Source organism: Lutra lutra, chromosome 12 (assembly GCF_902655055.1).
Source record: "Lutra lutra chromosome 12, mLutLut1.2, whole genome shotgun sequence".
In the NCBI taxonomy this organism is placed as follows: domain Eukaryota; kingdom Metazoa; phylum Chordata; class Mammalia; order Carnivora; family Mustelidae; genus Lutra; species Lutra lutra.
The window spans coordinates 83,465,113-83,490,098 of record NC_062289.1 but is presented as its reverse complement, the minus strand read 5'-3'; the positions used below and the strand labels follow the sequence as shown (position 1 = coordinate 83,490,098).

At 48.9% G+C, this 24,986-nt stretch overlaps 2 protein-coding genes across 9 annotated transcripts; one reads left to right on the top strand and one right to left on the bottom strand.

Moving 5' to 3' along the window:
* Positions 1 to 88: 88 nt before the first annotated feature.
* DDX55 (DEAD-box helicase 55) lies at positions 89 to 14,827 on the top strand. Of its 5 annotated transcripts, XM_047696198.1 has the most exons (15): positions 90 to 266; positions 3,010 to 3,060; positions 3,154 to 3,240; positions 4,088 to 4,179; positions 4,257 to 4,319; positions 6,701 to 6,850; positions 7,607 to 7,796; positions 9,282 to 9,364; positions 9,790 to 9,798; positions 10,119 to 10,250; positions 11,152 to 11,244; positions 12,300 to 12,414; positions 12,877 to 13,045; positions 13,559 to 13,851; positions 14,077 to 14,827. In XM_047696198.1, the coding sequence occupies exons 1-15, from the start codon at positions 159 to 161 to the stop codon at positions 14,251 to 14,253; spliced, it is 1,812 nt and encodes a 603-aa protein (XP_047552154.1). In that variant the 5' UTR covers positions 90 to 158; the 3' UTR covers positions 14,254 to 14,827. The 5 variants fall into 5 exon arrangements, with proteins under 5 accessions (XP_047552158.1, XP_047552154.1, XP_047552157.1 ...); XM_047696202.1 differs by lacking the exon at positions 11,152 to 11,244 and having other exon boundaries at positions 89 to 266; XM_047696201.1 differs by lacking the exon at positions 4,257 to 4,319.
* On the bottom strand, positions 6,751 to 24,956 carry EIF2B1 (eukaryotic translation initiation factor 2B subunit alpha). 4 transcript variants are annotated; one of them, XM_047696209.1, is made up of 10 exons: positions 24,806 to 24,956; positions 23,450 to 23,551; positions 22,127 to 22,263; positions 21,917 to 22,033; positions 20,042 to 20,154; positions 19,460 to 19,528; positions 17,966 to 18,041; positions 16,782 to 16,907; positions 15,798 to 16,010; positions 6,751 to 6,886 (listed from the first exon to the last, which is right to left on the bottom strand). In XM_047696209.1, the coding sequence occupies exons 1-9, from the start codon at positions 24,816 to 24,818 to the stop codon at positions 15,846 to 15,848; spliced, it is 918 nt and encodes a 305-aa protein (XP_047552165.1). In that variant the 5' UTR covers positions 24,819 to 24,956; the 3' UTR covers positions 6,751 to 6,886; positions 15,798 to 15,845. The 4 variants fall into 4 exon arrangements, with proteins under 4 accessions (XP_047552165.1, XP_047552167.1, XP_047552164.1 ...); XM_047696211.1 differs by lacking the exon at positions 6,751 to 6,886 and adding an exon at positions 9,247 to 9,527; XM_047696208.1 differs by lacking the exon at positions 6,751 to 6,886 and adding an exon at positions 14,924 to 15,314.
* Between the last annotated feature and the right edge of the window lie 30 nt (positions 24,957 to 24,986).

Here is a 24,986-nt window from a genome sequence, read left to right as displayed (position 1 = left end):
TTATCTCGCTCGCGCAGGACCCTTTCCCCGAGCTCGGGAACTCTGCTGCTAGAGCACGGTTGCCGGCGGTCCCGCGCACGGCCGGAAGCGGAAGTGCTCGCCGGCGCCGCCCGGGTGGCGGCCGGGTGGCGGTCGTGGCAGCCGAGGCCGAGCGCGCTATGGAGCACGTGACGGAGGGCTCCTGGGAGTCGCTGCCCATGCGGCTGCACCCGCGGGTGCTGGGCGCGCTGCGGGAGCTGGGCTTCCCGTACATGACGCCGGTGCAGGTACCTGGCGCGGCCGGACGGGGAAGGGTCCTCCGTGCTCGGGAGAAGGGGGTGGCAGGCGGGGCAGGGAGGCTCCGAGCGGGCCGCCCCCCCCCCCCCCCCCCGGACTTCTGCCGTGTCTTCAGTCTGCCTACCCTGGTTAATGACGCCGGCGGTTGGGGGGCGGCGGCGCCCCTGCGCCAGGGCCCTGACCTCCCCCGCGACCATCACCCCCCGCCCCTCGCGCCTGTGAGTGCTGGGGCCCAAGTGCCGGCTGCGTCCCAGCGCTGCCCCTCTAGCAGGTGACTTAACGTCTCCGCGCCGTTTCCTTCTTAACCTGTTTCGTAGGGTTACTGTGGGACGTCCCTAAGACAGTGTTGGACACATTATGGGAGCTCAGAAAATAATACCTGCCGTTTTACTATGCGGGCCAAGTGAAGCCTTCTGGCCCCATTTATTTGTTTATTCAAGAAATATTTGTTGAGGATATACTGTGTATCAGGTTTTCTAGGCTCTGGGGACTTTGCAGTGTTGGTCCCCAGGCATGGACCTTATTTTCTTTCTTTTTTAAAAGATTTTATTTATTTATTTGACAGAGATCACAAGTAGGCAGAGAGGCAGGCAGAGAGAGAGGGGGAAAAGCAGGCTTCCCACGGAGCAGAGAGCAGGACTCTGGGGTCATGGCCTGTGCGAAGACAGAGGCTTTAACCCACTGAGCCACCCAGGCGCCCCTTATTTTCTACTGCAGGGAGAAAGGAGGGAGAAAGGAGTAGAAAACGGTAATTTCAGTTGGTGGTAAGTGTCACTGAGGTCCAGGACAGGAGGTTAAGGTGGTGTGTTAGGGAAGGCCCCTCCGAAGGTGCCATTGAGCTGATACCAGAATGATTGAGGAGCTGACTGGGGGGTGATTGGGGCAGGATATCTCAGTAGAGAGAAGTGCCAGTGCGGATGTTTGGGGCTAGAGGTGACCTGGGAGGAACAGAAAGAAGGCCTTTGGTGGGAGCCATCAGGCATAGTATAAGAGATGAGCAAAGGAGGGTCCACGTTGTGCAGGGTCTTGGGGGAGTTTGGATTCCATTTAAATGCAACGGGAAGCCATCTTAATGGGAAGCAACGTATGAAGGGAAGGGAGGTGACTGCTGTGTGGAGAATGGACTTCAGGGGCTTCGAGAAGCAGGAGGTCAGGGGGCCAGTGTCAAGTGAGAGGTGGTGGTGACTTGGAGTAGAGTGGATTCTGAGAAGGGAAGTTTGAGAGAGTGTTCAGGTTGTTGGGGGACCAGATGTAGGGGTTACCAAAGAGGGGAATCTAGAGGGAGTCAGGTTTTTGTCTTCAGCAGCTGGGTAGATGGCGGTACCGATTACTGAGATGAGTAAGGCAGGGAGAGGTAGCACGTTTCCGAGGGAAATTCAAGAATTACTGAGTTGAGATGTCCATGAGATCCTCAGGAAAGAGGTGGAGGAAGCAGGAGATGACAGCTGGGGGTACTTCGAACCCTGCCTTGGGACTGTAGTGCAGGGAGACCCAGTCACTGACGTCAGTTGTTGGTAATCAGGGGCTATGCTGTCCACTGTGGGAGTTGGCAGACACATGAAGCTCTTGAACACTTGAAATATGGTGAGTCCAAATTGAGATGTGCTCCACCTGTAGAAGGCGCGATGGAGTTTGGAGACTTAGGATTAAAAAAAGGAGTGGAACATATCTCATTAATTAATTTTTAAAATACTCATTACCTGTTAAAAGTGACATTAGTCTGGGTCTCCTGGGTTAAATAAAACACAATAGTAAAATTCGTTTTACATTTTTCTTTTTACTTTTTTTTTCCCCAAGATTTTATTTATTTATTTGACAGAGGGAGAGAGATCACAAGTAGAGAGGCAGGCAGAGAGAGAGGAGGAAACAGGCTCCCTGCCAAGCAGAGAGCCCGATGCGGGGCTCAATCCCAGGATCCCGGGATCATGACCTGAGCCAAAGGCAGAGGCTTTAACCCACTGAGCCACCCAGGCGCCCCAAATAAATAAAATCTTCAAAAAAAAAAAGTGCTGCATGTGCTGTGATAGGGGAGCTCAGGCTCTGGGGACCAGGAGTGGGGTCTGGGAGGGGATGACCTCAAAGCTGAGACCTGAGTCTGCTTTCTGCAAGACCTGGAGGTACCCTGTGGTGTTTAAAATGAGACGGTTTATTGGAATCATTGTCTTTTTTTTTTTTTTTTTTAAGATTTCATTTATTTATTTATTTGACAGAGAGCAGGAGAGAACAAGCAGGGGGAGCCATGTAGAAGGAGAGGGAGAAGCAGGCTCCCCGTTGAGCAGGGGGCCCAATGTGGGGCTTGATCTCAGGACCCCGGGATCATGACCTGAGCTGAAGGCAGAGGCTTAACCAACTGAGCCACCCAGGCACCCCTGGAATCATTATTTGATACGAGAGCTGGAAGGGACTCCAAAACTCAGTGTCCTCAAACCCTCCCTGGTCCAGAGAGGAAAAGGACGTGAGGCAGGGCTAGTATTTAGGACTCTGGAATCCCAGCTCAGCTCACTGTTCCCTCCACACTGTCTGTACAGACACCACAGCTGTGTTCTGCTGTGTTGCCTCTGAGCCACCCCCCTGGGGTGCTTTGTGGTGACTCTACTCGGGGTCTGTATTGTGTGTGTGTGTGTGTAGGTGGGACCCACTGTGACCCAGGCCACCCACTGTGTTCCGTGGGCTTTGGGCGACCTCCGCGGAGCCTGGCATTCTCTAACGGGGGCTTTGCATCTCTTTCTCTAGTCCGCAACCATCCCTCTGTTCATGAGAAACAAAGACGTCGCTGCAGAGGCGGTGAGTACCTCATTGAAATGCAGCTTGTCGCCCTGTTTTCCCTCCAGAATGAACTGTGAGGAAAAGCAAGCCGAATTCTCTCCATCGCGGCAGGTCACAGGTAGCGGCAAAACGCTGGCTTTTGTCATCCCTATCCTGGAAATTCTCCTGAGAAGGGGAGAGAAGCTAAAGAAGCATCAGGTGAGCATCGCTACGGGGTGTGTTTTCACTTCGTCATTGTAGAGGTCACAGTTCAAAGAAGCTGGTCAAAAGATTGAAAAAAAAAAAAAAATCTGTCCTCATTACCTGCAGATACCCTGTTTCTGAATCTGCCTGCCTGTTGATAGTTACCTGTGGTCCCCAGATCAATAGTTCTGTGTTTCCTCCGTCATTCATGGCTTTGTGCAGAGCAGCAAAGACTCGGGGTCACCTCCTGTGCTCATTCCCAGCCGAGTCTGGACAGGGCAACGCTCTGCCTTCCTGCGTAGCTCTCAGACGATAATAAACAGGCGTCCTTCTGTTTACCGCTGTGATTCTTGCTGGGGACTTCAGCATTTAAAACGGCCTCAGGAGTAGAGCTGAAGCAGTGGCTAGTGTTGCTGAGCGCCAGAAGGCTGGCATGGCCCTTTCGGAAAACATAAGCGTGCGAGATGCGCTCCATCCAGGCATGAGCTATAGTGCGACCCGCAGCAAAGTCAGTATTGATAAATCAACTCTGTATTACTAAAGGTGTCTTTAAACAGAAGCACACAGAAAAACCAGCTTCTGTATTGATTGATTGACAGAACATGACCAGAAGCTCCCTGGAACCTGACCCTGCATTTCCCCCAGGGGGGGATGCATTTCGGTGTTTGTGAAGCCCGTGTTTGCCAGTAATGAGAACTGGCCGGGATCTGGAGCAGTCACTGAGAAGCCCTGGGACAGAGGAAGCAGTGGAAGCTCAGAATCCTGTTCCCCGGGGCACTCGGCTCTGTGAGCTGCACAGTCCTGGCGCGGGTGTTCAGTGAGCCCGCTCTGCTCACTGTTTCCTTTCCCCACACTCGGGCAGGTTGGGGCGCTCGTCATCACACCCACGCGGGAGCTGGCTATTCAGATAGATGAAGTCCTGGCGCATTTCACGAAGCACTTGCCGCAGTTCAGGTGAGTCGGACGTGGCCCCCTGGTGGCCGCGCGCTGGTACTTTGCCTGACCTGCTCGTGACCTGTTGCTTGTTTTAGCCAGACTCTCTGGATCGGAGGCAGGAGTCCTGGAGAAGATGTTGCAAGGTTTAAGGAACAAGGGTAAGTTTGCTTGCTTCTGCTCTTCCCTTGCTTGTCTTTGGCACTGAACCCAAGAGGAAGCGATACCTGGTCTAGGCCTCATGGGGCGCATTCCCTTCGGCAGTGCCCTCTCCCCAAAAAGTTGTCTTCTCCAGGCCACCTTCCCATTTTGCCTGCTGGCTCTTTCCTGGGGAATAAGGCCTGACGAGCATTTCGCCTTCAGTGTGTCTCACCCTGCAGAGGACAAGGGAGTCGGGGTGGCGCTGCCTCTCGCCAGGCTGACTATACAGAATTTAGGGCCCTTGCTTTTCTCACTTGGGGCTCTCTAAGTGGTCTCATCTCACTCCTGTGGTCCCTGACCTCACGCTGAGTCCCAGTGCTGCAGGTAGCTGCTGGTCTGCCTGGCGCTTCCCGGGCATCTCCCTGCTGTTGCAGACATGTCTGGGACGGGCGCTTTTTATTCCCATATCTTCATGTCGTCTGGGGTTTCGCAGTCACCTGTCTACCCATGTGCTTCTCCTGAAGTCGGGGACTTGGCCCTGATGCTCCACTGTCCCTTCTGTCCCGGCCCTCATTAACCATCACCGGACCATTCACATTTTCTCTCCAGAGCACACATCTCTAGCCCTTTGATTTTTTCCCTTCGCCCCCTCTCCCGCTCTGATCTGGACCACCCTGTCTCTCCCGGGCTCCTGCGGTAGCGTTCTGTCCTGTGTGTTTCTGCTTTGCCTTCTTACAGTCTACTCCCCAAAGAGCAACCCAGGTGGCCTTTTCAGAGTGCCAGCCTGATCATATCACTCATTGAGAACTCTTTACTGGCTTCTTGTGGCCCTTAGGAAGGATCCTAATGTTCGTACAGGGCTTGCCAGGCCACCATTCTCCACTGCTGCTGCCTTCTCAGCGCCTCTGCTGCTGCACAGACCCAGCTTTCCTCTAGAGCACTGCGTGGGTCAGGTTCCCTGTGTCTCTAGGCAGGCTCAGCGGTCAGTGTGCTGTCTGTCCCACAGCGTTGCATCTTCAGGGCCTTGCACGGTGCCGAGCACACACAGGTGTTTAAAAAACAGATGGATGTTTGGCCGCATGCTGGCCATCAGCCCTTTGGGATTTTTTTCAGTTGCACCGTGAATAAGGTTTATTACGAATAGTGATGGGTTTTGTGGCTAGTTTGTCAGAGAAACTTAATAAAGAGAACTGCTTCTATTAGCATTTGCCATGTTCCAGCTATCCTACGCAGTGCCTTTCAGCCGGGGTCACAAAGTTGTGTGGGGTGAGAGGAGAACATGAGTGTGGGAAAGGGCTGGGGCGGGGCTGGGCAGGAACTGCTCGGTGCGCGGTCAAACACTCCTCTCTAGCCGCGAGGTTGCCTTGAGGATTCTGGGCTCAGTATCGCCAGATATTGAATTTTTTTAAAAAGAACATGGAATTCCAGATTTTTATGTGTGAGCTCTACACTTTTTAAACCATTGGCATGTAATTCACATTAAAAAACAAAAACAAAAACCTTGGGAGACCTGGCTGGCTCAGTCAGTGGAGCACGCAACTCTTGACTTGGGTGGGGGTTGCGGGTTTGAACCCCACTTCGGGTGTAGAGCTTGCTTAAAATTGAAGGGGCATCTGGGTGGCTCAGTCAGTTAAGCATCTGCCTTCAGTTCAGGTCATGATCCCACGGTTCTGGGATCGAGCCCCACCATCGGGCTCCCTGCTCAGTGGGGAGGCTGCTTCTCTCTCGCCTACTGCTCCCCGTTTTTGCTCTTTCTCTCGCTCCGCTCTGTCAAATGAATAAAATCTTTAACAAAAGTTTCTTCTAAAAAAAAAAAAACCCGAAACAAAAAACCAACTTCTTGCGGGTCAGCTGGTGTGGAGGGGCCGTATTTGTCGTTTCATCTACAGCTGTGATCTTTAACATAAAATTCTCTAATTCTGTTCACACTTTCATTTTGTAGATGAGTTACTTGGGGCCTAACGTGGTTGAATAACTTGTTCTAGGTCAGGGGTCAGCCAACCTTTTCTGTAACGGAACAGATGATAAATATATTAGGTGGACCACGTGGTTTGTCACAGGTATTCAGCGCCACTGTTGGGGCGTGAAAGCTGCCAGAGACGATACATGCATGGGTGGGCATGGTCAGTAAGACGGCACGGAAGCAGGGGCAGGCCAGATGTGGCCAGTGGGCCCCGCGTGTGCCGACAGCACCCTGGGTCTTGGCCTGGAACCTGTCTGCCTTCCTCATGGCCCTCACTTTTCTGCCCTGAGCCCTGTCCCCTCACTCATGGCTGTATTTCCTTTTAGTGGGAACTTAGATGACCTGGGTGACCATGGGGCATTACAAAACTTACTATTTGGAATCACGGATGTTCCCAAGGTCCAGAGAGTGTGGTAAATGTTTATTGTGTTTTCAAAGTGGGAACATCATTGTGGCCACGCCAGGCCGCCTGGAGGACATGTTCCGGAGGAAGGCAGAAGGCTTGGATCTGGCCAGCTGTGTGAGGTCCCTCGACGTCCTGGTGTTGGATGAAGCAGACAGACTTCTGGACATGGGGTTTGAGGCAAGGTACTGGACTATGGGTTTCTTTGGCTTTGGGTGTTACTGGCAGACAGGAGAGCAAAGTGAAATTCCTTTGCCACTTTATGACTGCCTTTATTGGGCTCATTTGAATTTCAGATCAGATGAAATTTGATTGGAATTTCTTCTCACACACTTAGATCTCTCTAAATACAATCAGTGAGGGGCTCCTGGGTGGCTCAGTGGTTAAGCCTCTGCCTTCGGCTCAGGTCATGAACCCACAGGTTGTTTGATTTTTCAAATACTACCACACAGTTTAAGTTCCAGTTCTACTTCTTAAGATGTATTTTCTTTCATAATTTCTTTTAAAGTTTGTGTGTGTGTGTTTTGAATAGCTATTGGGATATAATTCATCTATCATATAATTCACTTAAAATGTATAGGTCAATGGTTTTTAGTTCCAAAAAGATTTTTGTCTTATCTTCATTCTCTTTTAATTGCCCCACGTGATAAAAGTACAATTATGTATTCATGTTGGAGAAAACTTGGAAAAATTTAGAGTATAAAGAAGAAAAGTATAAAGAGAGTATAAAGTAAAGTATAAAGAGTGTAAAGAGTACAAAGTGAAAAGAGAGTGTAGAGAAGAAAATTTGCTCATCATCTCATCCCCTGGTTCATGTCTACTGTGAATGCTGTGATGGCTTTTCCCCTGGTCTCTAAATACCTGTTTAGTGTCCTAAGGTGGTATTTGTTGATGATGCTGATAAACGAGAGGCTAAGCTGGAGCCCTCTTTTTTTTTTTAGCATAAACACCATCCTGGAGTTTTTGCCAAAGCAGAGGAGAACAGGCCTTTTCTCTGCCACTCAGACCCAGGAAGTGGAGAGCCTGGTGCGAGCAGGGCTACGGAACCCCGTCCGGATTTCGGTGAAGGAGAAGGGCGTCGCGGCCAGCAGCACTCAGAAAACTCCTTCCCGCCTGGAGAACTACTACATGGTGCGCACTGGATCTCTTTGTCGATTCCCGCAGCTCGGTCAGAATGCTGACTGGGGTCTCATGGGCGATGTGGCACTGCCTCTAGGGCAACCGCCTGGAGGGCGGTGTTGACATCCATAGGCTTCCGGATTTGGGGCGGCTTCTTCATTGCTGGTGTTTCCGGGCTGGGCTGGAAAAGTCAGGAGCCCGCCTTTCCCGGGCAGAGGGAGGGGTCCGTAGGTAGTATCGTGCCTGGCTGAGTGGGTGCCAGAATGCGACGGCCCCGGACAAAGCCCAGGGACACATCTTGGCTTTGTCCCTTACTAATTGAACTAGATGCACTTACTGTACAAAGGGGCTTCACTACTACCCACTTCATGGGTTGTGGTGAGGATTGATTGATTACTATGGATTAATACAGGTTAGGCTAGTGTGTAGTACATAGTAAGTACCAGTAACTATTAGCTCTGGACACTGACTGCGGCTCTTGTGACTTTCTGCTGTTTTGTATTCATTTCACTAATTGTATGTATGTATGTATGTATGTATTTATTTATTTATTAAAAGATTTATTTATTTGACAGACAGAGATCACAAGTAGGCAGAGAGGCAGGCAGAGAGAGAGGAGGAAGCAGGCTCCCCGCTGAGCAGAGAGCCCGATGTGGGGCTCGATCCCAGGACCCTGGGATCATGACCTGAGCCGAAGGCAGAGGCTTAACCACTGGGCCACCCAGGCGCCCCTCACTGATTGTATTTAGAGAGATCTGAGTGTGTGAGAAGAAATTCCAAATTGAGAATTTGGTTTTGGTAAAAATAGGGGGAGTGCGTGCAAATGGGTTTAAATGTCTCTCATGCAGGGGCCTGAATGCAGCCATTGAGTGAATTAGGAGGGACTGGAGTCTGTCTCCATGGTGGTCTTTCAAATTTTGTACATTCTTTTCTGGAAGCCTGGGTCCATCTTAGAGCAGCGATTTCTGAACATGGAGATGTATCAGAATCTCCTGGGGGCTCTTAAATAGTATGGATTCTTGGGTTGAATCCTAGACCTACTGAGTTTGTGTGCTGTGCCCAAGAATCTGCATTTAAAATCTACCCTATCTACCCTGGAGGGATACCTGGCTGGCTCCGTCCGGAGAGCGTGCAACTCCTGATCTTGGGGTCATGAGTTCAAGCCCCATGTTGGGTATAGAACTTACTTAAAACAAAACAAAACAAAACAAAACAAAAACCTACCCTGGATATAGCTGGTGTGGTCCCTGTCTGTATACTGGGATTTGGGGACGATTGCTTTAGATGAGTGTGTGTGTCTCCATGACGTGACTCTGACTTATGTCAGCAGCACATGCTGACACCCATTCAGAGCTAGGTGGACCGATTAATTCACTGACGGAAGTGTGTTCTATCAGTGGAGGAAATCGGATTCCTTAACGTTTAAGGCTGAAACTGAAAATAGCTGAAGAGATTATTATAATTTTTTTAAAATTGATTTCCTTTTTTACTTTGCAGGTATGTAAGGCAGATGAGAAATTTAACCAGTTGGTACATTTTCTTCGAAATCATAAGCAGGAAAAACACCTGGTCTTCTTCAGGTAATTCTTCTGGATGCTGTGGTGGGAGAATCTGGGGTTCAGTCACCTCCAGAACGTACAGATGCATGTACCCCTAAGGTTTGGAATTCTCTCAGGAGTGTTTTTGCTTCAAGTAACTGAGAACCCAGCGTTTGTGACTTAAGCAGGAGGAGTTATTTTTCTCCTGTAGAAAGTAGGCCAGAGGTTAGGCAGGTCCTGACATTGGGTTGTGTCTCCCCCGTGTCCAGGTCAGTACTTCTGTGACTGTCATTGGCCTTTTATTCATGTCTGTCCCTTCATGGTTTGAAGATGGCCACTGTCATGCTTGCTGCCCCATCTGCACTGAAAACAGAAAAGGGGGGGGGGGGAGGGAATTCTTCACACCAGAAGAGCAGAAAGCTTTCTAGAAGCCCCTCTTCCCCAGCTGACTCAGGCTTTCATTTCAGGGGCCAAAGGTGAGTCACTGGGCAGCCGCTCACCTTCAGAGAGGCAGAGGAAACGAGTGTGCAGCTGTCCCAGCCTCTGTCGCAGAGGTGAGGGAGGGAGTGGCTAGGAATGGCCCTGAAGCAGCCAGCCCAGTGGCAGCCACTGTTCTCTCCTGCTGTCAGAACTCCAGGAGGGCTTCAGATCTAGAGTTTAGGGTGGCTGATGTTGGTAGTCATTGTCCCAGAGAGGATGGGGTCCTCTCTACTGCAGCTGGTGCTCGCCGCCTCCGTCCCCTGCAGTAGGGGACCCAGGCGGCCAGTGACTCTGAGCCCTCTGTCCGCTCTCGCAGCACCTGTGCCTGTGTGGAATACTACGGAAAGGCTCTGGAGGCCCTGGTGAAGGGTGTGCAGATCATGTGCATTCACGGGAAGATGAAACACAAGCGTGATAAGATCTTCATGGGGTTCCGCAGATTGCAGAGGTGCGTTAGCTGCCCTGCAGCTCACTGTGTGCTTCCGCAGGTCCCTCACGTGGGCTGTGTTCTCTGCCTGGAACCCTCTTTCTCCTCTGCCCAGTTATCACACCTGCTCTGTGTGGCCCCGGGGCACCCCATCCCCAGCCTGACCGCGTCGTGCTGCGCAGCACTGACTTCCCTGCAAGATCGTAAGCTCTGAGAATCTGGCCCAGCCCCTGGCCCAGGGGTTTTGATACCTATTTGTTGAATGGGTGGAGGGCATTTGGGTAGGAGCAATTCATTGAAGTCTCATAAGTTCTCATTGGGTCACTGCACGGTTGGGACCTCGCATCTCTCAGTGGCCATAATTAATTCTGCATGTAGAAGTAACATTTTTCTGCTTTTCTAAGAGCCTTCTGGCTGTGTTGTTAAAAGCACTCTTCTAGGAGTGCCTCTGCCCTTGGCTCAGGTCATGATCTCAGGGTCCTGCGATTGAGCCCCGCATAGGGCTCTCTGCTCTCCCCCGCCCCCCCCCCCCCGCCTCCCTCTCTGCCTACTTGTGATCTCTCTCTCTGTCAAATAAATAAATGAAATCTTTTTAAAAAAAAAGCATTCTCCTAGACAGAGTGATAGAACGGACTGTACACCTAGGATTAGACGCACTACAGTTTTTGGTTTGTTTTAAAGAAGAGTATGCTGATTTAAAAAGTCCTTTCCCAGTCTCTTCCCTGTTTTCGTTGGGAATTTGTGAAGTCCTAGATATCCTTAGGAGGAAAAAAAAGTCAAAATGGGATTCCTAACTGCTTGCATCTGTGAGAGGTTCCAGAACCTGTGCAGTACTGTTGTCCTCCTCATTGAGGCTGGGAAAGACTGATGGTGAGGACGTTGATTGCCCCCTTGCTCAGAATGATGTTTTCTCATTTTCTAGTGGGATTTTAGTGTGCACTGATGTCATGGCCCGAGGAATAGACATTCCTGAAGTAAACTGGGTTTTGCAGTACGACCCTCCCAGCAGCGCAAGGTACGGCATGACGGAATGTGACCCTCTCTGTCAGGAATCCGGCCCCATGAATCCTGACGAAGATACACATAATGATGTTCATCAGAACATTACTTTTGGGGCACCTGGGTGGCTCAGTGGGTTAAGCTTCTGCCTTTAGCTCAGGTCATGACCTCGGGGTCCTGGGATCGAGCCCCACATGGGGCTCTCTGCTCGGCAGGGAGCCTGCTTACCAGCCTCTCTCTGCCTGCTATTCTGCCTGCCTGTGATCTCTCTCTGTCAAATAAATAAAATCTTAAAAAAAAAAATTACTTAGCAAAAATGGATGAACAGGTGAACCATCCTTGACGTGTGAAAATAGTGATGCCATAGTATATGATTTGTTATTTTCACATGCTTTCTTTTTCTTTTTTTTTTTAAACAGTGACAATTTTCTTAAAATATTTTATTGATTTATATGACACAAGAGAGAGAGCGGGAGACAGATAGCATAAGCAAGGGGAGCGGCAGGCAGAGGCAGAGGGAGAAGCAGACTCCCCACTAAACGGGAGCCCGATCCCAGGACCCTGGGATCATGACCTGAGCTGAAGGCAGATGCTTAACTGAGCCACCCAGGTGCCCCTCCATGTGCTTTTTAAAGTTCATGCACAGAAGCATCTGATAGATGCTTAAAGGAAATCAATACATGACTCCGTATACAAAAGTCTTACTCTCCCAGAACAAACTTAATTTCCTCATAGATCCTTCCAAATAGGAAAATGTGGGGAAATAGACCTCCCGAGTGGTAACGATCATTACTTTTTGTTGGAGGGCTTACAGGCCACTTTTCTCTACGTTTGTCTTCCAGTTTTCTACTAGGACCTGTTTTACCTGTATCATCAGATAGGCATACATGTGAACTTTCGTAGTTCACATTAAGTGTCTTGCTGAATCCTGTCTGGTTTGCGGTCTATATTTAACTGCCAGCATTTGTATCTGTGACCCTAGTGAGAGGCAGGGTTGGGCTGAGCCATGGAGTCTGGGTCCCTGTTTGCCCACTCTCGCATGGTGATTGCCGTCCCGTCCCCCATTCACAGTGCCTTTGTTCATCGCTGTGGCCGTACAGCCCGCATTGGCCACGGTGGCAGCGCGCTTGTGTTCCTCCTTCCCATGGAAGAGTCCTACGTCAGTTTCCTTGAAATTAACCAGAAAGTAAGTGGTCTCCTTTTTTCATATAGCATGCCCAGTGATAGGGTACTTGGTAGAGTCCTTTTCCAGCAAGTGGCCCGGAACTTAGAGGAGGGGTCTACACACTCTGGGGGGCCAGGTGGTGATGCAAGGGCAGGAGCTGGCTGGCCTGAAGGCAGTGGGGAGGCTCCAGGCCCATTCAGGGTGGCAGCCACTGCTCAGCTCCAGCTGAGTGTCAGTACTTGGGAACACAGACCTAGTGTTGGGTATTCCCCAACTAGAAATCAGGATTTTTATGTAAAATTGATTTTAAAATTTTCCTTTAAAAAATGTCAGACTAAGTAACGTACTTGGGAATTTGGGCTTCAGTGTCTCTGATTAGATTACAATGAATTGTTTTGCCTTTGGTTTTACACTGGCTCTGATGGGGTTTTGGGGGGTGAGGGCATCCCAGCCAGAAGAGGTGAGCATGTGGTCTGTGTGCAGTGCCCCCTGCAGGAGATGAAACTCCAGAAAAACACAGGAGACCTCCTTCCAAAGCTCAAGTCCATGGCCTTGGCTGACAGAGCAGTGTTTGAAAAGGGCATGAAAGCCTTTGTGTCCTATGTCCAGGCTTATGCGAAGCATGAATGCAACCTCATCTTCAGAATAAAGGGTAAGGTGATTTTATGTAATTGTCTCCTTAAACACCTATGGCCTTACAAGTAGTACAGGTGTGAAACTTCTTTGTCTTATAAAAATGTTAGGTGTGGGGCGCCTGGGTGGCTCAGAGGGTTAAAGCCTCTGCCTTTGGCTCAGGTCATGATCTCAGTGTCCTGGGATCGAGCCCCGCATCGGGCTCTCTGCTCAGCAGGGAGCCTGCTTCCCTCTCTCTCTCTGCCTGCCTCTCTGCCTACTTGTGATCTCTGTCAAATAAATAAAATCTTAAAAAAAAAAAAGGCGTATGTCAGGGTTAGTATTTTCTAAATATTTAAAAGAAGCGTTCTTAGGGTTTGTGTAGACAGAACAAATTTGCTGCCCAGTATTCCTTTTTGGTAAAAAATAATTATTTTAATTCTAATTAAAACGAACCCATTCAATCATTCGGTTAGAAAAGAGCCGTCTTCTTTGGGTTGGTGCTTATGATTCTATTCTGGGTGTGCTAACTCTGACGTTTTGGTTTAATTAGATCTTGATTTTGCTAGTCTTGCTCGAGGATTTGCCCTGCTGAGGATGCCCAAGATGCCAGAACTCAGAGGAAGGCAGTTTCCAGATTTCGTGCCTGCAGATGTTAACACAGACACCATTCCATTTAAAGATAAAGTTAGAGAGAAGCAGAGGCAGAAACTACTGGAGCAACAAAGAAAAGAGAAAAGAGAAAATGAAGGGAGAAGAAAATTCATAAAAAATAAAGCTTGGTCAAAGCAGAAGGCCAAAAAGGAGAAGAAGAAAAAAATGAATGAAAAAAGGAAGAGGGAAGAGGTACAGTTTTCATTACTTGAATACTCAGCGGAGAATTCTGAATGAATTTTATCAAAGTAGTGTCTTGTAGTAGGGATTGCGTGGGGCTCTCGTATTTCTGTATTCTGTTGGGACTTGGTTGGGAGTGTGACATGTTTGTGGAAGCTGATCCGAGAGCGTGTCCGTTGCTGTGAGAGCATGTCCCTAAAGAGTTCCCTAAAGTGGTTTGTCACTTTGTGCATTTAGGGTTCCGATATTGAAGACGAGGACATGGAGGAACTTCTCAACGACACGAGGCTCTTGAAAAAGTTTAAGAAAGGCAAAATTACTGAAGAAGAATTTGAGAAGGGGTTGTTTTCAAGGGGCAAGAGAACAGTCCCGAGAGCAGATATGGAGATCCCTGATTCGGAAGAGGACTGCTGACCCGGCCCCAGGGCGTACTTGAGTGCAGGCAGAATGGCGAGTGGGCCCTGCACAGCGCCCCACACAGTGCCCACACACTTTCCCCGTGTGCTGGACCCACAGCTGGCATCCAGGAAAGTCGTGTTCACACTGGGGACGGAGGGCGCGCTTCACACTCATGACTGCTTTATGGAAACCACAGCAGCCTTTAAGGCCAACAGAAGAGGGTAAGACTGAGTGTAAATAATAGATGTATTTATTTTGATGGGTCCCCTCTAAATTAAAGCTCATTTTTCTGTGCCTATTTTATACTTACTTTCTAACATAAAGATACTGAAGTATACTTGATTTTTGGCCTTTTAAGTTTCCTTACTATTTGTGGGTGTCTTTGCACCTGACCTTTGTGGGTGTCCTTGCCCTAAACTTGAGTTCTCTCTCTGAGGAACTGCACAGAACACCCATGTGGAGGGGCTGCTGTTGCCGGGGTTTTCTTCTCTTTGAAGAACTGTCTCCACCACAGTTTTAGGGGAAGGAAGCAAGTCATTCTAGGGAAAAAAATTATGCTTTGTGTCGAATAAACTATTGCCTTCTATTTTGAATGTCTTGAGTGTGTGAATGTGGTTACATTGTCTTCACCAAGATGGCCAGTACCTCCGGGCCTGGGGTAGCACTCAGTACCAATACGACACCATAGAAAAATCTTGCGTGTAGTTTATTTGAGAAGATGCTGAATTTGTCCCCAGGTACAATTTTTAAAAAGCTGTTCAGGAGCAAACATGTTTTAAAGGTAATTCACATCTTCCACAGGTACAGACTTTCGGTTTACAGATGTTCTGGAAGGTCTTCGTATGTGCTGAGCCACGGAGGCTGCTCCTGCTAAATGTTGTTTCTACCTTCCTTGGGTTCTCTTGGTGGTTTCCTTCCCGTCTGTCCCAATACCGACGTTGGGATGGCAGCCCCAGGCTTGAGGTCACCACTGGAAGTCTGATGTGACTTCAGTCTGGGTTTCCAGCCTTTCTCATAAGGCACCATTTATAATGTGTCCTGGGTGGCTGTTGGTTTCCACAGGGGCGCCTGGCTGCCTGTAGGAGCACCTGCTTTTTCAGGCCTGCGTCTCTTTAATCGATGCTTTTGGCAAATCAGTCTGGAGTGCAGGTTAGAAGGGAGGTGGGCTTGGTATGTCTTTCATTGGTTAAATAGCCAATAATATAACTTGTATTTCTGGAAACTGGAAAGTATCTAGACACCATAAACACAATTCAGGTTGGGTTTTAGGGAAACCATGAACACACTTTAGATGGGGCTGAAATGGGTAAGAAATTTTCTTATGGTCGTAAGAAATCATAAGTCTTACGGTTTTAGGTCCTTAGTCCTTAAGTCTTCGTTAAAAAAAAAAAAATCCGTTTTGGGGGCATCTGGCTGGCTCAGTCAGTGGAGCATATGACTCTTGATCTCAGGGTTGTTAAGTTCGAGCCCCACGTTGAGGGCAGAGATTAAAGATAAAATCTTTAAAAAAAAAAAATTCAGTATGGCCTGTCCCACGGAGGGGTCAAGAAGCTACTCACCCCGCCCCAGGTACATCAGCTGTGCGGCGGGAGGAAGGGACGCGGTGGTTACAGATACAGCTTGATGAGCTCGTCGCTGACTGCTGAGGGCGTCAGCACCCCCAGGTCTGTAAACAGCAGTGTTATTAAGGAAGGGGACGTGTAGTCGACCCACGGGTGCTCCTCTTTGAGATCTTGTTTGGTCTGCATCGTCTTCAGAGTATCTGCCTTATACTGAGGAGACAGGAAGCACGTGTTGGTTTTCCCCACACAACCAGGGCTCAGAGGTGGTGCTGGTTCGGCCTGAGCCATCAGTGCGTAGCTAGCTACAACCTGAAAGTGTTCCCTGCACGTGGGGAAAGCCAGCTGAGTGGCACGCTGGCGAGGAGGGCAGAGCGCAGTGGGGACGTCAGGATGGCGGCCTGGCGGCCTGGCGGCCTCCCGGCCAAAGGTTTCGATTTAATGAAAAACCCAAACTGTGTCTCCCCTCACTGGCATGCTGGATTCACGGCTCCAAACCTCTCGAGATAACAATTTCAGGTCTTTACGGAGAGCTTTACTATGTGCCTGGCACGTGCCAAGCTTTTCTCCTGGATTTTCTCAGAACTGTCGTATGGCTCAGAATGCACTTCCAGCTCATCTGACAGATAACGGACATTCAGAGCACAGAGCGAGCGTATCTGCCCCGGGCCGTGTGGTTAGTGAGCGGTGGAGATGGGGGCTGAGCCTGGAGAGTTGACTCCAAAGCTTGGACGGAACCATCAGCTTTCCCTGTGTCCTTGCAGCTCCCTCTCATGCCTAAGAGAGACTGAGAGATGGACGTTCTGGGGACAAACGGGACTCTGAGTCTGAGCTCAGCCAACCACTGATCTTTGCATGGCAAGTGTGGGAGCAACTAGTGATGGGAGGGGAGTAACTCACTGAAATATTCCTACACTGCTTCTGCCCAAAGGCCTCAGTTGAGACTCAAATACCCCTTCAAATATGTAAAAAAGAAAGTCTTGCCTTAAACTTATCTGGGACATCCTGCTGGTTTAGTGGGAAGAGTCGTACAAACTTGAAACTTTCTGCAACAACATAAAAAGGCTTGTTCTGGGCTTTGGCACACACGGCCATCTGGTTGGTTCCGATCTGGAGAGTCAGAGAAAAAGTAGAAGGATGAGATCTTATAGCATATTCGAAAGCGTGTGAATGAACATAAAATATGTAAATCTGGCTTTGGAATCAAAGACGATCTTTTTAAAAAGATGACAGAATCGACATTTCTCTCAAGATAAACAAATGGCCAATACACACATTCTCAAAAGATGCTCAAGATTGTTGTTATTCGGCAAACACAAGTCAACCCACAAGGAGGTACTACTTCACACCTACCAGCATGGCTATAATTGAAAAACCAAAATAACGAGTGTCAGCAGGAATGCAGAGAGACTGGAATGCTTGTGCAGTGCTGAGGAGAATGGACAGTGGCGCGGCTACTATGGAAAAGTCTGGTGGGTCTCGGGATGCTAGACATGGAATTACCACATGACCCAGAAATTCCACCCAGGTTCGCACCCGTAGGAACTGCAAACCGGAACTCAAATAGACGACTGCACCCGTGTTTGTAGTAGCCTTATTTACAAGAGCCGAAAGGTAGAAACGACTCAGGTGGACAGGAGTCAATGGGCAAACAAACGTGCTCTCTGCACGCGATGGAATGTGACTCGGCCATAAACAGGCATGGTGTGCTGACTCCCGCTATGACGAAGATGGGCTTCGAGAGCGCCATGCTGTGTGAGACCGCGGCCCTGAACTGTACATGTGAAAACCCTATGTGGTATCCATTTCACCACGCAGCAAAGGATCATGAGATCTTTCTATGTTAAGCAACGGATGGAGAAATTTTAACACACTATATTGATGTCAAATATGCCCAATTTTAAAAAAACAACAACAATCAAACCCAATTCTAGTTAAAACATGTTTTGAGGAAGATAAACTGCAGTCTTGTGATTCACATAGATCAAAGAAATGGGACCAAAATTTGGCCACTGCAGTGGCATCTGGGGACTGGGAGACAATTTGCCGGGATGGTGTCATCTGGAGGCTAAGGGGGTGCTGGGCGAGCAAACGGTAACGTCGCCAGGATGTCGGTCAGCGACCCCTCCCTGCCCGGAGCAAGGACTGTGGGGAACTGACATTCTTACCTTGTTGATAATCCCTCCGTTTTCAACAACTCCTTCAGCACCAACTATGACAAGATCCACTTTCTCCATGATATACCTAGAGGAATTTTTAACAAAATTACACTCTTTTCTTGGCTCTTATGAGCAGCAGTATCACCTACAAAGACCGGTATTCCATTTTCACCAATGTAAGTTCCTCTCATCACTTCCTTCCTTCAAAAGAGCACTAAACCCGAGACAACCTGGGCACCGCTGGCGGTTCTGCAACCACGAGCATGAAAACGCGCTGTGACCACAACCCCCCCCACCCCGACCTGGCCGTATGTGTGCCCTCCCCACGGCTGCCCGGCACACGTACACGCACGGGTACAGTGACGAACGTGAGAATCCCATGACCCGCTCTTTATCCTCACTACCTGTGCGACACTCTCTTTTCTGATCGACTTCAAACAAAACAGAAATTTAAAAACCTATCGTGATCCGGAGTTGGAAGAAAATGTTATGTAATTCAAGAATCTTTGAGCTACGGTGAAGGCCAATTTGCCTTTGAAAATGAACAATGAAGTAGAATTCTTCAAAATGCTTTCTTTTTTTTTTTTTTTTAAGATTTCATTCATTTGCCAGAGAGAGAGAGAGAGCGCAAGCGAGTACACACAAGCAGGCAGAGAGGCAGGCAGAGGCAGAAGCAGGCTCCCTGCCGAGCAAGGAGCCCAATGCGGGACTCGATCCCAGGACCCTGGGATCATGACCTGAGCCGAAGGCAGCGGCCCAACCCACTGAGCCACCCAGGCGTCCCCAAAATGCTTTCTTTTGAACGCTTTCCTAATTTCCTTAAATATCTGCCTTATGTCTTTTTTTCCTTTTCTTTTCCCGAGAGACTTTCAGTCCTGTTTTCTTTTACGAGGTACATTGGCAATTCTCAGAACGTGTGTCCTCAGTTTTGGAAGTGGAAGTCATACGGGTAAGTCAAAGAATTCCAGTGTGCCACTGAGGACAGCCCATGCCTTCCGCTGAGGAGGGAGTCCTGATTATATGTACTGACTCGAGCCTGACTTTCGCACCTTGCTCTTAAGATGCATCATAAGGGACCCTGGGTGGCTCAGTAGGTTAAGTGTCGGCCTTTGGCTCAGGTCATGGTTCCAGGGTCCTGGGATTGAGTCCTGCATTGGGCTCCCTGCTCAGCGGGGAACCTGCTTCTTCCTCTCCCTCTGCCTCTCCCCCTGCTTGGGCTCTCTCTCTTTGACAAATAAATAAAATCTTTAAAAGAATAAAATAAAATGCACCTTAAGGCCACATAAATGACTCCCATTCTCTGAAACACGCTACAGCTCGTCTCCTGCATACACCATCGAGACCTTTTCACGAGCTTGCTGGTTTAATGCAGCCATCAATTCGGAGGCAGAACATGAGCCCATGCAGTTCTATGAATGGGACTCCAACCGGAAACCCTACTCCAATCTGACCCCAGGAGTGGGTGAGGAAAATGAACAGTGCTCAGGGGAGATGGGAACTTACCCAACAGCAGCATCCAGGACCACAGTGACAGGGACATTGAGGTGGCAGAGAGCTCTGGCCATTTTCTTACTGGAAAATGACATTTTTGAGAACATGAGCTAAAGTCCCATAGTGGCAGATGAGGAGTCACTTAATTTGGACAATGGTAAATCACAATAGCTTGAAACTCAGTTCATATTCAGGGACTAAGGGGCATGTTCTAAGACTCTGGACTAAGGAAACAAGAATTTGGGTTCTTTAGAAGAAAACATGTTTCAGGAAAACTATATTCTTGGGGACTCTGGGTAAGAGATGCAAATACAGCAAAAAAGGAGACAGTTTTTTCTTTCATGATCTTCTGGATGGAGATGGGAATTATCTACTCCTTGATAAAAATTTTTCCATTGGCATATCTAGGTCCTGCACAGTGGCCTACTACCAATACACAGAGATTTTTCTTCGGGGACAGGAAAAGGCACAATGGCAAGGCTGAGTCACTGGCCAGTGGGGGGGCATGGTCTGGGGTTTCCTACACAGGTTCTAATCCTTCCCTTGCTCTCTAAAATGACCGCTGGGCCCAGAACCAAACGGAATGATACTTGCCCCGATAAGTCGGGCTGTGACTCTGTGATGTACACACTGAAACGCTTCTTGGCCGCCACTGCTGCCTCCAAAACTCTCAGGACCACTCTGGAGTAGGCATGAGTTAATATTCTCTGCGGACCAAGAAAGTTCTGTCAAAAGGGCAAACTTCACAGTGATCACCCCATACTCTCTGCCCTGAGCATGCCTGTTCCCAGTACCCCCAGGCTTCTCTCTATGCTGTCTCATAAATCAACTGGAATCAAGTGAGATTCTCGATGGCCCGTCTGTGGGGGGTGGGTCACCTCTTCCCATACCAAATGCAGGAGTGGAATCTCCATGTGGTGTTGCTCACGAGATACAAAAGCCTTTCTATCTGAAGGTTCTGCTCGGTTCCTTTGGGGGCGCCTTCCTAGTTCAAAGACATGGTTCTAAGACAAGGCCCGCAGGCATGAGGCAGGTTGCAGGAAGAAATGCAGGGGCTAGGGTAAGGCCAGCAGCAAAGAGGAGAGACGGAGCCCCAGCTGTTGTCACACGGTCCTTACTATTGCCACATCATCTGATTTTTTTCTTGAGAATCCAAGACAGAAGTGTTGGCTAACTAACTTCTTTTTAAATTTATAAACACCATTTCAGGTAAACAACCCATCTGTGGGCCAGATACAATGGGCAGACACTCACTTCGGCTCTGTTCTAATGAACGGACTACGCGGTTCTGTATAATGCAAAACTGACAGAGCGCGCCCTCGCTCCTTTCTGGGCATCGTCCGGGAGCCTGTCAGAGATGCAGATTCTCAGCTCCCCAACCCAGACCTGCTGAATCAGAACTGGCACTGAACAAGATCCCCAGGTGGTTCGTCTGCAGGTTCCAACGTGGGCAGCTCTGCTCTGAATTTAGTCTGAAGTCAGCGCTGATGCAGGTGGTATTAATACATTCACACACACCAGGGCGCAGGAGGCGGTCACAGTCCTGCCTCCGTGTGGCCCAAGGCAGCTTTGTTTGCAACTGGCTTTTGTACAAGTTCCGCTCACATCTCTTACGTCATTTCGTGAAGAACACACTTCAAAGGTTGGGAAGGGGGTAATAAAACAGGACGAGATTTCAAAGTCAAACACAAGTAAAGAATTTTATGGTCCGTGGAGGCTTGGATGGCAGGAGAGGGACGCCACTGGAGAGACATCATAAAAGTTTTACTGCCCCTTTGCTGGGGGACTGGCTTAACCTGCAGCTCCCGTCCTCACTTCACCTAGAATCCCTTGGCAGCTCCGCGTCTCAGCAGTAGCGCCAGAAATAAAAGACAGCATCCCAGGCCAGCCCTGACCTTCACCGAGAAGACACTCAGTATGAACCAGTGCCAACAGCTGTTAGGTGTTGATTTAATTTTGATTTAGTACATACCCGATAATGAAAACACTTCTTTGATAACGACATCTTATTAAACCAAGAATCATCCATGCTGTCCCACTGGTTTTTTTCTCTTCTGGTTTATTTTATTTAAAGTTTTATTTACTGTTTTTCAGTAATCTCTACACCAAATGTGGGGCTCAAACTCAGGATCCGGAGATCAAGAGCTGTACGCTCTTCTGACCAAGCCAGCCCGGCGCCCCTCTCAGCCTGTTTGATGTGCCAGCCTCTTAGTAGCATCTACGCGTTTGTACAGGGCTTATGTGCCAGGCATAGTACAGAGTCCTTAGATCGTCTCAGTACCTCCTCCCACAGCAACCTGATGAGGCAGGTGCTGCTGTTACCTTGATTTAGCGGATGAGAAAACCAGCGCAGAGTGGTTAAGTAACTGGTCCAAATAAGCGAATAAGTGGCAGAGGAGGGATTTTCCCCCAAGAGTCTAAGTCCAAAGTCCTTGCTCCCAATTACCACATGTGAGGAAATCTACTCACCGCCCCATCTTTGATGAAAGTATGGCACAGATCTGCAATTTTATTTCTTGATAGGGATGTTCTCCTGAGAAAAATTTCTCCCCGCTCAATCATGATCTTTTTACATTTAGAGTAATCCTAGGAAGAAAAGAGCAAAATGAGGGGTAGAGCCGAGGATACCTGCAGCCACACACAGGAGCAGACAGGTGGCCCGAGGAGGGCGGGGCTCACCGAATATTCTAGAGAAGTCAGGCTGATGAAGCGCAGGAAGAGCTTCCCACCGGAGGACACGGCCACGGAGGAGTCCACGCCACACAGAGTTTCTATGGCACAGGTGAGATTCGCTCGCAGGCCCTGGATCGTCTCCCCTGCACGGGTCACGTGAGGAATGCGGTGCTCAGGTTAGTATCACAGCCCCTTGGCAGATCTGTGATTCATACATTATGCAACCAGAGACACCAGTGAGCAGACAGGGTCGCTGCTCTGATGGGACTCCCCTTCTCGAGGAAGAGGCAGACAGTAAACAAGCAAAGAAATACACAAGTTACAGACTGAATGAGGACAGAAAGCAGCAGAATGATGAGAAACGTGGGGCTAACAGGGATGGCCTCTGGAGTGGAGGCCATTTAAACTGAAACCTGAGTAAGAAAGGATCCAGCCCCGTAAAGGTCCAGTGGGAAAGGTACAGGTGCACACTATAACAACTCAGAGACCTGAGATGGGAACGAACTTGATGTGACAGGCCACCAGACTGAAGCACAGTTTAGTGAGGGACGGCATGGAAGGAAATAAGCAGAAGTGGCAGAAAGGTCTGAGAGGCGGTGTAGAAAAGGCTCAGTGTTTGTGTGTTATTGTAGGTACAATGGGAAGACACTGCAGGTTGTCTTAGAGACACATGTCTTTAGGCCAGCCCTCTGGATTAAAGAAGGCATTATCAATACTATTATTGTTATTTTGCTTGTGAAAGACATATGCTTTACCAAGAAACTTATATTTAGGATGCCTGAAAGGGTAGGCGATCACAATGAATGACGCTAATACTAGAATTCTGGAACACTCTGTGCAAGTGCACAAATTCTGGCGCAAGGCAGAAGCTCCATAAACACTTACAAAGCTGAACTGTTGCTATAATTTAAGATTCATGGTTAACTTGATATAACATAGTCACTCTTCATTCAAAGTGTAGCTCACTTATGAAAGGGGACCCATTAAATGATGACTGATGGGCTCTTTCCAAGTCAAAATGAAGACTGAAATGAAGGAGAAGTTGAAACAGAGCTGCATTACCTTCCATAGGCCCCCACGCAGTTTCACTTTCTACACTTTTTTTTTTTTTTAAGATTTTATTTATTTATTTGACAGAGAAAGAGCGAGCGTGCACAGGTGCACAAGCAGTGGGAAGGGGCAGAGGGAGAGGGTGACACAGACTCCTAGGATCCTGGGATCATGACCTGAGCGGAAGGTGGACAATTAACTGACTGAGCCACTCAGGCGCCCCAACTTTCTACACTTCTGCCAGTTCCTAGAGGAGTGTTTGAATGTGACCCTCTTCACCTTGATCTCTCTTCAAGAACTCCAGCAAAGTCCGGATGGCGGCTGCCGCTGAGGCCATGTCAGGATCTTCTTTCATCTGAGACTTAAAGTAGTCAATTAACTCTGTGGAGGGAGAAAAAAGTGATGCTTCAAATTCATTTAGCAGGTTGTAAGACCGGAGAGCTTTTCAGTGACTTAAGAAATAAACTAATTTTATTTAAGATTTTATTTATTTGAGAGGGAGAGATAGACAGGGCACACATACACACGAAGGGGAGAGGCAGAGGAAGAAGCAGACTCCTGCTGAGTGGGGAGCCCGACGCAGGACTTGATCCCAGGACCCTGAGATTATGACCTGAGCCAAACGCAGATGCTTAACAGACTGAGCCACCCAGGTGCCCCAGAAGCAAACTAATTTTAAAAATACTTTCTTTTGAGGGTGTTTGGCTTCAGAGGCACTATAAATGCTGATGGGACTAGAGATGACCGGACTTTAGTATTTACCAGACGTGTTTCTCATTTTTGAAAAAGCTATCCGTGCACAAAAGGCATAAAATTTAAGCACCACCACGTGACAGTGGTAGGTCATCCTCCCTCTTATCCTTGACTACAAGTCCTGGGAGAATCCCAGAGTCAACCACTGTACCAATTTTCCCTCCACCTGTCCAGACAGTCCGTGCCAATTCTAGCCTGTTCACTTACTTACATATGTACATGTACATGCAAAGGTCCATCCCTCTGTATTTTTTATTTATTTTTTTTAAAGATTTTATTTATTTATTTGTCAGAGAGAGAGAGAGCGAGCACAGGCAGACAGAGTGGCAGGCAGAGGCAGAGGGAGAAGCAGGCTCCCTACAGAACAAGGAGCCCGATGTGGGACTCGATCCCAGGATGCTGGGATCATGACCTGAGCCGAAGGCAGCGGCTTAACCCACTGAGCCACCCAGGCGTCCCCCTCTGTATTTTTTAAATGATACGTATCATATGTCAGTTTGCCCTTGTGTTTCACTTAATAAAACACCCTGATAACCATATTAGATGAGCACATCAAATACGTCTTTTAAAAAAAATTCTAGTACCAGATCCAGTAAGGCAGGGAATCTTACTCATACTTTACATATGAGGAAATCACGACTGCCGAAATCTGCACACCTCGTCTAAGTCTCCCTTTTTTGGAGGAGGGCACTCGAAAGCGCTGGGAGAACGAAGGTCTGGGAATACCCTCGGGACCCATCTTACAGGGACAGCGAAAGGGACCCAGTCGCTACTAGAAGCGGCACATCCAATCCATCAGCCCAAGCTTGGAAAGTGACTTCTGGAGGGACCCCCGTGCGGCTCTGCTTTAGGCCCAACAGGTCACGTCCCGTCCCGACTCACCATTGCTGTCCATTGTGCCCTCCGGATCGCGCAGCCCGAGGGGACCGGGAAAGCCCGCGCTGCCTGGTAGAGTCCCACGACCGCAGGAGTTCTCAGCTACAGAGACTGACAGACAGCACGCCGCGCGACTCCACACTCCACTTCCGGCGCCTTGGGGCGGGGCCGTGCGAACGCCGCGCCA

Coding starts and splice junctions, on each gene's coding strand:
- DDX55 (XM_047696198.1), top strand. CDS start 159: ATGGAGCACGTGACGGAGGGCTCCTGGGAGTCGCTGCCCATGCGGCTG. Junction 11,245..12,299: donor GACCCTCCCAGCAGCGCAAG/GTACGGCATGAC, acceptor CCCCATTCACAG/TGCCTTTGTTCATCGCTGTG. Junction 13,046..13,558: donor CCTCATCTTCAGAATAAAGG/GTAAGGTGATTT, acceptor TGGTTTAATTAG/ATCTTGATTTTGCTAGTCTT.
- EIF2B1 (XM_047696209.1), bottom strand. Junction 22,034..22,126: donor TGACTTCTCTAGAATATTCG/GTGAGCCCCGCC, acceptor TTTTCTTCCTAG/GATTACTCTAAATGTAAAAA. Junction 16,908..17,965: donor ACGGAGGGATTATCAACAAG/GTAAGAATGTCA, acceptor CTGACTCTCCAG/ATCGGAACCAACCAGATGGC.